Source organism: Berghia stephanieae, chromosome 11 (genome assembly GCF_034508935.2).
Source record: "Berghia stephanieae isolate SIO BIC M18660-M18661 chromosome 11, UCSD_Bste_1.3, whole genome shotgun sequence".
In the NCBI taxonomy this organism is placed as follows: domain Eukaryota; kingdom Metazoa; phylum Mollusca; class Gastropoda; order Nudibranchia; family Aeolidiidae; genus Berghia; species Berghia stephanieae.
The window spans coordinates 1,121,208-1,133,707 of NC_088370.1; the positions used below are offsets into that span (position 1 = coordinate 1,121,208).

Below are 12,500 nucleotides of genomic sequence, written 5' to 3' on the forward strand. Positions count from 1 at the left end.
CCACCACCACACCACCACCACCACCAACACCACCACCACCACACCACCACCACCACCACTACCAAAAACAACAACAACAACAACAACAACAATAACAGCAACACCACCACCACACCACCACCACCACCACACCACCACCACACCACCACCACCACCACTACCAACAACAACAACAACAACAACAACAACAATAACAGCAACACCACCACCACAACCACCACCACCACCACCACCACCACCAACAACAACAACGACGTTTAAAACTCACCCATGATATAATTGGCTTTATACGCCGGCAAATCAAAGACACGCTCTAAGTATTTGGGTGAGTAGGCTGAGCTCCCGCCGACCATGAATAGGATGGAACAACTGGACATGACCATCAGGACAAAAATAGGGTTGGTGAAGATACGAAACAGACTGGAAAAGAATACTGAAAAAAGAGCTCTTATATAGCGCAATATCCACTAAATGTGCCCAAAGCGCTTTACAACTGGTCCCTGATCAACAGCAACATTTAACAAGTAGGACGGGACATGACGTCTGTTAGGCGATATTACAAATTTTTCGGACAAAGACAACGTTGTTTACGGCCAGGTACTCATTTTACACCTGAGTACGGTGAGAGAATGTGAGTAAAGAGCCTTTTCCAAGGACTCAACTATGCGCCGAGCGCGAGGCTCAAACCCAGGACCTTCCGATCCGAAAGCGAGTGTCATATCACTAGACCACATAGCCGCTGAAACAAGAAATACAAGAATGAAACGTCAGCATTTCTATAACACAGATGTCCAAAAAGCTAAGTTGGTAGAGCACACGTTTCACACGCAAAGGGACCCAGATCGATTCCCGGGTCCCGGTAGCTCAGTTGGTAAAGCACTTGCAACGCACGAAAAAAACAAACAAAAAAGACCAAGACGGATCTCGGGTGAAGAGATCTTTTAACCCCCCCCCCCCCGACATCCAACATGCAGTGGTTGGGTAGCTGGGTCTGTTAGATATGGCGAAAAGTACTTTGCATTAGACTAGCATCCTATCTAAAGGGTAGAAAGAAATTGCTATTGTCCATTTCACGCTACAGAAACCGGGATTAACACCGGCTCCACTGGCCATATGATTGTAAAAGACGACTTCATTCAAGTCTTACGTCAGTATTCTGTATATTATGGAGCAGCGTGGCACATGAGCACAACACCTCGCCCCAGCTCAATTTGCGCGCTGCACTGCGGCTGACGCCTGGGTTATTCCAGTCTTCCCTTGGAATAGACCCTGGAGACAAACTTCCCCCTATGGGATGACAAAAGGGAATTTTATTTATTTATTTATTTAAAAAAAAAACCACAAATCCGTTTCTACAATTCATTACGTCAGACATGACACGATCAAAATTTCAAATCTTAGTTAACGTTAACCCTCTCCACACCAACTACAGGAAAATCGCCATATTCGTTACTATTCAAAGAACATTGTTTTCCAAATACATCACAAAATTTGAAGAAAAATCTTAACTCTCTCCTTACCGATCATTTTCAGTATTTTCTCAAAATGGCAGGTTTTCCCAGCAGAAAAATTGATTTTTTGAACTCAAACAATCTCTCTACAAAATAACTTTATGTTCTTATTAATTACACAAATATTATTATTCAAATTTTGTGATGTACAAAATAAATCTGAATAAGAAAAATGTATATTGGGTCATAACAAATGTGACGATTTTGCTGTAGGTGGTAAGGAGAGGGGTAATGCTACTATGAAAAGCTTGTTTTGCTGCACAGACTTATAGATAGTATCTAGATATGTCCTTATTGGTTCTAAGTTTGAGTGTAAAGAAATCGATTTGTGTTCGTACTTAGGATATTCCGGGAAAAATTCTGAAATTGGTCGGTAAGGAGAGAGTTAAGGGGGGGGGGGGTGTGAGGGAGGGGGGAGCGACATTGAAAATGATGAATTTTGACCAAGTTTGCTACAATTAGATTTTGGTGGGATGTTGTCATGTGACCATTTGTCTGCATAAAAATTTGCATGAGAACTTCATCTTCAGTATTTTTCTACTCAAAATAACGTATTTTGTGACACATGGTATGGTTAAATCTATGACCATTTTTTGTTTCACTGGACTGACTTCATGAAATAATATTTACGACACTTACATTTGACTTGTCTGGCTATAGATTTGTCCAAGGACTCTTTTGGTTGTTGTCGCTTCTCGCTGCCAGTCTGCTTATGGTTGTCTTTTCCCTGATGGTTTAAGAAGCTGTCGTTTTTGCTGTTGTTGTTGTTGTTGTTGTTGTTGTTGTGATTGATCATATTGTTGTTGTTGTTGTTGTTGTTGATGTGATCGTCTGTGCCATGGTGGTTGTTGATTGCCTCTTTATTCTGCTTGTCGATGAAAGAACGATTAGCATTGCTTTCAAGGTCTGTATTTGAGTCACCTCCCGTGTATCTGGTTTGAAAAAGAAAAAAAAAAAGGGGGGGGGGGGCAGGGATGAACAAAATAATAATAATTTTTTTTCTGAATATGGGGGAATATGGTATACAAAAAGAATCCAACAAAATGAATGTGACATCTCCAAAACAAACAAACAAACAAAACAGGAGGAGTGAATTATTGCTAACAAAGCGATTCGGACTCAGAATGCTTCTTCAGCCAACGACAAACAGTTAATTTTGGACGTAACTTTGATTAAGACTCAAAGCCCTTCTTTAAAACAACCCAAAACAAATAACCCCCCTCAAAAAAAAAGAAAGAACAAAACAAACCAACAAAAATTAAAACAAAGACAAAACAAAACAAAACCCCCCGAAAAACCCTCTAAAACAAGCAACAAAAATAACTTAAAAAAACCCAACCCAACAGAGTTACTGTTGGCCAGGGACCCCCTTTAAAGCTCTGAGCACGTTTACTGGATATTGCGCTATATACAAAAAAGTTCAAAGCTCAAAGTTCTACAACACACTGTTCATTCTCCTTAAATTCTATGATGTACAAAAGAAATTTGAATGAGAACAATGTTGGTTGTATCGTAATGAATGTGTCGATTTTTCTATAGTTGGTAAGGAGAGTGTTAAAACTTGTTTATTTTTCAAATAAAAGCAGTGGATCTATTAAAGAAAGCTGACTGCACTAGCATGAAAGCCAAATAAAAAGAAGAAGAAGAAGATGGCATTGGTTGGGTCATGTGGCCAGAATGGAAAAAAGGGTCACTTCCTAAGACAGCCCTGTACTGAACAGCAGATGGGAAGAGAAAGCGGGGAAGACCCAAAGAAACCTGGCGAAGGACCATGGACAAAGAATTAAAGGAAGCAGGCCTGTCCTGGAACACAGCCACTGCAAAAGCAGCCGATCTCAAAAAATGGAGATGTCTGGTGGATGCCCTATGTGCCTCAAGGCCCGAAGAGGATTAAGTAGTAAGTATTTTTCCAAAATGCGACCTTTTGTCTTATTTGCTCAGACCTGAAATCACTTACATTGGTTTTCTGTGTTTCTTTTTCTTCTTCTTGGCATTCTCGTCTTTCCTAGGTAGTTTGGCGGGAAAACAGAAGAGTGGGATGGAGGCTATGACGGAAATGGCTCCGAACACCAGGAACCCTAACCACCAGGCACCGATCCATTTGGGATGTTTGGGGTATAGGTCTGTGTCTGGACATGAAAACATCATTATCATCGATATCGTTGTCATCATCTTTATCAAATCCATCATCAATATAGTCACCATCATCATCACCACCACCATCATCATCAGTATCATTATCTATAATATTATCTTAATATTATCATTTTATCATCATCATCATCAGTATCATTATCTATAATATTATCTTAATATTATCATTTTATCATCATCATCATTATCATCATTATCATCATCATCATCATTTTCGCCATCATCATACCCCACCCTCACCATTATCATTTCCTAGTCGTCATCAACATCCTCATCAACAACATCATCATTTCTACCAACATCCACATCCTAAGGTTCCATTCCATACGAGGCCGTCACCGCCTCCTCCTTTACCATTCACGACGCCATAGGGACCACTTACCTCCCAGAGTGACATACATTCTGCTAAAGATGCCGCCCATAGCAAAGGCCACCGCAGGTCCCATGATGGATAAGGCGATGAGGATACCTGGGTAGATGGGACACACTCGAGCCATCAATCAACTCATCAATCCATCAATCAATCAATCAATCAATCGATCCATCCGTACATCCATCAATTTATTAATAAACAAGTAAATCAATCCGTCAATCAATAAATGAATAGTAGATAAATCAATCAATAAATCAACCCATCTATCAATCCATGAATGATTATGATGATGCTGATGATGATGATGATGATGATGGTGATGATGATGATGATGATGATGATGATGATGATGATGATGACGACGACGATGACGACGACGATAATTAATGTAACGACGACAAAAACGACGCCAATGGCTACCGTACCAATATAAAATCCTGACTTGACTCTTTTGGTATTGTCGTCAATGTAAATGATAGAGAAAGAAGCTCTTGGCGCTTTGCCAAACCCTTGCAACATCATTCCCACCACAATGATGATAAGGGACGAAACCGCTGCTTGTCTTGCTGCAGAGTTGGAATTATCTTGGTTATCTCCCGCTGCGGATAAAATTAAAATATTGTTATTATATGATGATGCAATGACTGTAAAATCCTCTTTGGCGTGCTATATTTTTGTACAGATATAAATATAAGGTACGAAGTTGACGTCACTCTGTCTTTGTTATTGTTTTTTGCCATCCGTGCTTATGAGTAATTCTCACTGAACTGTAATAACCATACTATAAACGTTCAAGGTTACACATAGTTTTGTGTGTTAGTCCGTTATACTTCCGGATGGCAATGTTGTGAGCTTCTAAGCCAAGGGCATATTATCTATAGAAGGAGCAAAATTAACGTCACTCATCCTTTTGTCATTGTTTCTTAGATAAACTAGTAAAAAGCCCGCAATTTCGCGGGGAAAGAACTATTTTCATTCGATATTGTACCCACCATCATTTAATGAGGACAGATTGGTAAACAACGTTGTCCGTGTAACTTGGTAATCCTCTGTTGATTTTTCTGTGTGGCCCAAGATGAAGTGTTAGCCACTATAGCCTCTGACCCGTGACACAGCAACATACAGTTGTCCGTGTGTGAAAACAGGTTGTGGTAAGAAAATCAACTGCGAAAATAAACCTGAAGTAATTGACGTGAGCAGAGTTGAAAGACGATCCTGGGGAGGCTTTCCGAAAGCTCCTACAATGGGAAACAACTTAAATAATATTCCCTCAACTAACCCGAAGAAAAAATAAAACCTAGTACCTTTAACTAACCCTAATAGTAATAGGAAAAACAAGCACCTTTGCTAAGACTTATGGCTAACCCTAATTATAAAAAAATCCTCCGATCTCGAGCTAACCGTAATAGAAAAAAAACCCTCGGACTGCTTTGCACTACTTTTCAATATTTCACAAATCAAAATGGCGGCCGAGAATCAAAACAATAGTCAAAATAGGACATTTTAAACTTTCACAAATCTATCAAGGTTTGTTCTAGAGTTTTGTAAAAAGCTTCTTATATGATAACAAATTGAATAAATAAACGCCTGACAAAAGATGACTTCCTGCTGCTGTCATTAATGATTTATACTTATACCGACATCCCTTATTTATTATTTTTTGTATTTATTTTCAATTCCATTGTATTTATTTCCCAACAACAGTCTACACGTTTTTATATTTCATTTTATATTTCACTTTCTAAACTGCATTACACAGTTCCTCCCCACCTCCCCTCTTTTAAGTTAATTAATTGCGCACCTTTTAAAAATATCTAGTATTCTATTTTAATTCCTGCTTCCTTACAAAGGAGCATAATATTTCCTGCCAACCAGTGTTTTGTTTATTCATCTTAACGACGCCACTACCACATCATCTCATTCATCTGTGGTTTTCAATAATCCTGTTTTGTTGATAAAGGGAAAACCCCAAACGTTCATTTGATCTTTTTTAAAAATAATTATGTAATTAAATTAAAGCTTACATTCAATTTCACATTATTATTTATTTCTTCGAGCTTCGAGCTTTGTTCAAAATACAAATTGAAAGAATACTGTGGATGTAGGAGCTTTCGGAATGTCTCCCTTTTGGAAAAACAAACACCCTAGCACCTTTACTAACCCTAATAGAAAAAAAAAATATCCTCCGATCTCGAGCTAACCCTAATAGAAAAAAATGATGACAAATTGAATAAATAAACCCCTGACAAAAAATCAACGGTGAAAATACAAATTATTGAAAGAATACTGTGGATGTAGGAGCTTTCGGAATTTCTCCCCTTTACTTAACTTATGGAAAAACAAACACCATAGCCCCTTTACTAAGACTTATGACTAACCCTAATAGAAAAAAAAATCCTTCAATCTCGAGCTAACCCTAATAAAAGACCCTCCGACTGCTTTGCACTACCTTTCAATACTTCACAAATCAAAATGGCGACTGAATATCAAAACAATGGTCAAACTCCATCTGTCAACTTTTGGTTGTTCTTTCTGTCCTAAAAACGCCAAACTGACAACTTTTTACAGTGACGAAATTGGTTGTTTTTGAGAGTGTTAGTGTCGTCGGTACGTATTTTGTGATATCTGTTTGACTCAACGAACTTTCAAACTGACTTAAAATTATAAAAGGAAATCAAGTTATCTGTTTATCTATCTGTAAAAAATACATTTCTAATTTTCAAATCTTTCAGTAGAGTTGTGCGCCGTATCATTTTTTTATTGACTCAAATAAGCACAATGTTCTCTACAAGGCTATATTTTTTAAAGAAAGGATTCTCACTAAATTATAGAAATCAGATTATACACGTTGAGGTTATGCATAGTTTTGTCTTTTGGTGCGTTGTACCAGGCTGGCAGAAGTTGTGAGAATTTTACCTAAACGCATTCTATCGATTCATTTGCTCTAGCTCTCGTGGACAAGTGAAAAAAAAATCTGGTATTTCTTGTCATTTTGACATTAGCATGACAATATATTATAGCATTTTCTTTCTTGGGAGGCGAAATGGCCGCATGGTTAATGAAGGGATTGCACTGTGCTCCGAAAGGTCCCTGGTTCGAACCCCACCAAGTGGGGCCAGTTGACGAGAAGAATATCCGTTTTGAGTATTTAAGTAAAACAGATGGATGGTGCGTTCGTTTCTAGTGGCACAAGTGATATGTTCTTGTAGGGGAGAAGAGTTATCAAGAGGAACGTGATTGAAGTCCCCCGTCACCAGGACGATGCTATCGGGTGATGATGTCAGTTGGTTATTAGTACTTTCCGCCAGATATTCCAGTCCTGTCGTCCATGTGCGTCCGGTGGTATATAGATAGTATGCGCTTGGCTTAGGAGTTCACAACACTGCTATCCGGAAGAATAACGGGCCAACACACAACACTATGTGTAACCATGATCGTTTATAGTCTGATTGATACAATTCAGTGAGAAGTGTACTCATAAACGCGGATAGCAACAAACAATAACAAAGGCCTGAGTGACGTCAACTTCGAACTATCTATAGATGACATTGATGAACACACGGTAAGCAGTTCAAGGTTCGGTGTGCTGGTTTTGTTCGTGACCTTGACGTTGTTTGGATGGCACCCCCTTTCATTTATATATAAACACACACACACACACACACACACACACACACACACACACACACACACCACCTCTTGATTTTGATGTGTTGATCTGGTCACGGTCATTTCTTATTATGGTAAAATTATTAAGTTCAACACAGCTGTCAGGATTGTCACTGTGTAGCTACGTCTCTGTAATACATTTTGCTGACGAGTTTCTAAATTCACACAAATAGTTAGAAGCGACCTGCAATAGACACTTAGATAACCACGCCTCTCGGACAGTCGTCAAAATGTAAACAATGACAGTGATTGGTAAACATAGCAAACCACACAGGTTTTATTAACGATGTTATGTGCCTAAGTAAAATACCCACTGTTCTACCGATTGATCAATGGAACGAACACATAAAACTGTGTAAAACAAACGCTTATAATATGGTCGAGAAAATTGTGTGATGACTAGTCACCCATTTGGCGGTATGAAAACAATAACAATGATCAGAGAAACGTCGAATTCATTCATTTATTGTTTATAAACCATCAACTATGTTTGTCCGAGCACGTGTGAAGGTGTGTCACAAATTTTATGTTTTGATTGGTCAAAAATCTACTGGTTAATTCTTCAACGTTGTTGTTAATAGATCTAACATTGCCGCTCACTATCACAGGCAGCACAGGTTTACATTTTCTCCTTTTCATACGGGATTTAACTACCCCTTTCCTTCCTCTTGTATTCTTGCGACTTGGAATAACAATACATGTACTGCTGTGATTGTTTTCATGATCACAGTTCACGTTTGGCCGTAAAATCTTTTAAAATGTCGAGATGTACTTGATCATAACGTTGTAAAATTAATCATCACAGCTTATTTTGATATTATATTAAAATCTATCTGTAAAATTTTATAAATTTAAAGTCCAATGTATCACAGATTGCTTATTATCCTGCTATATAAGAATATACAAGAAGATCACAGTATATACATAGTTCGAAGATGACGTCACTCAGGTGTTTGTTATTTTTTTTTTTGCCATCCGCGTTTATGAATAATGCTCACTGAACTGTATTAATCTGACTATAAACGTTCATGGATACACACAGATTTGTGTGTTGGTCCGTTATACTTCCGGATGGCAATGTTATAAGCTTCTTAGCCAAGCGCATACTATCTATAGTAAAAAAACTCAGGAGCGATGTGTAACACGTCCTCGCCTAATGAACAGCGCTGCTGGCGTTGGACAACATGGGGGAACATAACAACACTGATCACCACTAAATCAACAACACAACGGAAGTAAGGACTCAAGAAATAAACATCGACCCCTTGACTGAAAAAAGCACGCTTCAGACATTATGCCTACTGACGACATGGAGATCATCGAAACACGTGTATCGGCGTAGCCTGACACTGAAATCCAAAAGGACTGGCAATTTGACGTCATTATTTGATTTTTGCACCGCTTAGTGAGGTGTCGTGAGTAGAGCTCATGGAAACAAGTTATTTCATTGGTTGAACTATTGAATACAACTCACGATTTGCTTTCTTTTGTGGCCAAAGACTGGCATTTTGACGTCATGTTTTGGTCAGTGTCAGGCCATAACTTTCCGAAAGCCACGGTATCGGCAAAAAATATGTGAGTGACTTTATTTATATTTTATAGAGAGAGAGAACGAGAGAGAGAGAGAGAGAGAGAGAGAGAGAGAGAGAGAGAGAGAGAGAGAGAGAGAGAGAGAGGGCACGGTGGTGTATAATTACCTCCGTTGTCACATTGTACCTGTGACCTGTTGTCAAAGGAACACAGCTGGCCAAACAGCGACTCATTCATGCGCAGATCAGCTGCGTCCTTGACCGCCGGAAGTGACGTCACGTTGCCACTATCAGCGTTGTCAATGAAGATACTTCCATAAATGAAATGGGGGAAGCTACAGACCAAGCCAGACACGCCGAAGATTACAGTTGATAAGCCTAAAAGATTTTTATAAGATGTCATTAAACCAGCGTGTATTTATTTGCAGGTCTGATAACCCGATTCCTTATGGGCTCATTGTTGTAATGGAAATCTTTAAAATGACTGGGTGGAGTTCCTGACCTCCCATAGTGGGCAAGGAGGTACTTGCCATGTCTTCTATCCCCCTGACTGTTTTCCAATTGCTTTCTGTCTTTGTCTTGGAATGAGATTTTTTGGTTTTGTCCTGGCCCTAGTCGGATGCCCTGGCTGGGAGGGAAACAGTCAAATGTATAGTTAGTTTTGGGAGATGATATTTTTTTCCTTGTAAATCATCTCTCTCTTATGCACTGTATTATGTTTTTTTTAAATATTATATGATTTGAAAAACATTTGAGTGTATTCCTCTTAGTGGGAACCTGTGCTTGTGACTGGATACGACTTTTAGTGATCTTAAACTATGTACATTGGTATTGTGCTCTTGGAATCTACTCTTTTCCCTAATTGAACCATTCTTACATTTTTCCTCCAGTCCTTTTAATTGTAATTCTAGAACTTTTTACTATCCAATTTTCATCTTTTTTCCTGGCGCTGATATAACCTAAATGTGTTGCAAGCGCCGTAAAACCCGTTAAAAATAGCAAATAAAAAATGACGCAAACTATTATCCATTAACACAATGTTAAACTAGGCCCTTAAGTCGGTTCGGATGTCAGACCTGAAAATAAGTACACGTCGCGTTAAACACATACTTAAGGGGCGGATTGGGTCTAATTATTAGGAAAATCCTTCAAAATTTGATTTTGAGATTTTGGTGGAAAACTATACTGTATATTATCTTTTTAAAAATGATCAAAATAGACTATAAAGGCAAGAAAAACACAGTCGAAAAGGGTTCATGTAGTAAGAAAAGTGTGAAACATGGAAAGCTATTTTCTATAATTTTCTCAATATGCCATTTTTCTAGGGGTCTGGGATACTGTGTCAAATAATTCTCAGAATCTATTCCATGAAATTGTCTAAACATTTCCACAGTGATCAAAGAGATAAAGTATTGTGTTACCATAGATATATCTTTTTTTGGATAGGTTCTGTGTATTTTGATTTATGGTCCAAATTATACATTTTTAACATCAATTTAGTCATAAAATTTTGTTTCGTAACTTTGATATGTTCTAATACAAATCCCATACTCTAAAGCTGTAAAATCTCTCTATGGAGACACAAAATGCTACAATGTGTTGATAACGAAGTAGAATATAGAGGTTATTCTTTCGTTAGTTTTTGCGAAAAATATTACAACAGTATTGTGATCTTTCTTTATTCCTGGACTACAAATAGCACAACGGATATCTACACTTATAATGCATTTTTAATATGCTAAAAATGTTGTTTATAACGTAAATGAGGATACAATATGATTAAAACCGCCCAATATAGGTGATACATTATTATTTTTTTTCAGAAAAGACCCAAAACGCCCCTTAAAACAACCAATGAAAATCACGCAATGTTTGTGAAGAATATTTAGTGCTACTGACACTAATGATTATACTTATACCGACATCCTTTAATTTTTGTATTTATTTTCAATTCCATTGTATTTATTTTCCAACAACAGTCTACACGTTTTTATATTTCATTTTATATTTCACTTTCTAAACTGCATTACACAGTTCCTCCCCACCTCCCCTCTTTTCACTTAATTAATTGCGCACCTTTTAGAAATATCTAGTATTCTATTTTAATTCGTGCTTCCTTACAAAGGAGCATAATATTTCCTGCCAACCAGTGTTTTGTTTATGCATCGTAACAACGCCACTACCACATTATTTCATTCATCTGTTGTGTTTCATTCATCCTGTTTTGTTGATAAATGGGAAACCCGAAACGTTCATTTGATCTGTTCTTCTAATAATATCGAAGCTTACATTCAATTTCATATTATTAAATATATTTGAAGAAATAAAGGCGATTACGAACAGGCTCTCATTAATTTTAATGATTGTATTACTACATTGTTGAAATTAACATAGATCGAGACGAATTTTTTGAGCCATCAACGATAAAATCGGCCCGGTAATAAAGTCTGTAAGTACACGGAGGAGGAGGAGGAGGAGGAGGAGAAGGAGAAGGAGGAGGAGGAGGAGGAGGAGGAGGAGGAGGAGGAGGAGGAGGAGGAGAAGAGAAAGGAGGAGGAGGAGGAGAGAGAGAAAGGAGGATGTGGAATGTTGGTAGTGATGTGTGTGGAGGAAGAGAAGACAAAGGCTCGATGAATTGTGTTAATCAACATAACATAAAAGTTGGATACGAACCCAGGGCCCTCGGGATATGAATCATCTTTGCAGAGTGAGAGACAAACAAAACACAGATCAGATAGCCAATGTCATTGGCCGCCATTATCAAGCCTGTCTGTTTGGAGTTGAACCCAAACTGTCTCTCCAGGGTGGTGATCTGGATAGAACGGAGACGGTACGTCTTACGTTAGTAAGGAAAGAGTGAAAATGGAGAGGCTTCGTATGGGAACAAAACAGACAATGGACGTTTCGGGTACAAACCCTTCGTCAGCACAACAATACACAAATTAACGTGGAAAATAAATTTGTTTTCCACGTTAATTTGTGTATTGTTGTGCTAACGAATGGTTTGTACCCGAAACGTCCATTGTCTGTTTTGTTCTCATACGAAGCCTCTCCAATTTCATTCTTTCGTTAGTATTTTACGATCACCGGCTTCAGGCAGCCCCTACCGTTTTCTACATTTTACTTTTTAGCAGGATCTATCTGAAAGACCTTGTCCTAAATACCCCTATAAAATCCAACACAAAATGGAGCTCCCAAATACGTTACCACTCAAATCTAGAAAACCCTTTCACCATTCGGAACTCGAAAACTTGTTACAAGACA

At 38.2% G+C, this 12,500-nt stretch overlaps 1 protein-coding gene across 7 annotated transcripts in view; it reads right to left on the reverse strand.

The window, feature by feature from the left end:
* The window catches only part of LOC144956238 (solute carrier organic anion transporter family member 2B1-like), a 28,955-nt gene that overhangs the window by 11,901 nt on the left and 4,554 nt on the right, over nt 1–12,500 (reverse strand). For all 7 annotated transcript variants that reach the window (XM_078886654.1, XM_078886655.1, XM_078886653.1 and 4 more), the window contains 7 exons: nt 11,910–12,048; nt 9,405–9,614; nt 4,464–4,637; nt 4,048–4,134; nt 3,469–3,640; nt 2,151–2,443; nt 269–433 (listed from right to left, as the gene is read on the reverse strand). In XM_078886654.1, coding sequence (XP_078742780.1) covers nt 269–433; nt 2,151–2,443; nt 3,469–3,640; nt 4,048–4,134; nt 4,464–4,637; nt 9,405–9,614; nt 11,910–12,048 — 1,240 coding nt within the window. The remainder of the gene's footprint in view (nt 1–268; nt 434–2,150; nt 2,444–3,468; nt 3,641–4,047; nt 4,135–4,463; nt 4,638–9,404; nt 9,615–11,909; nt 12,049–12,500) is intronic.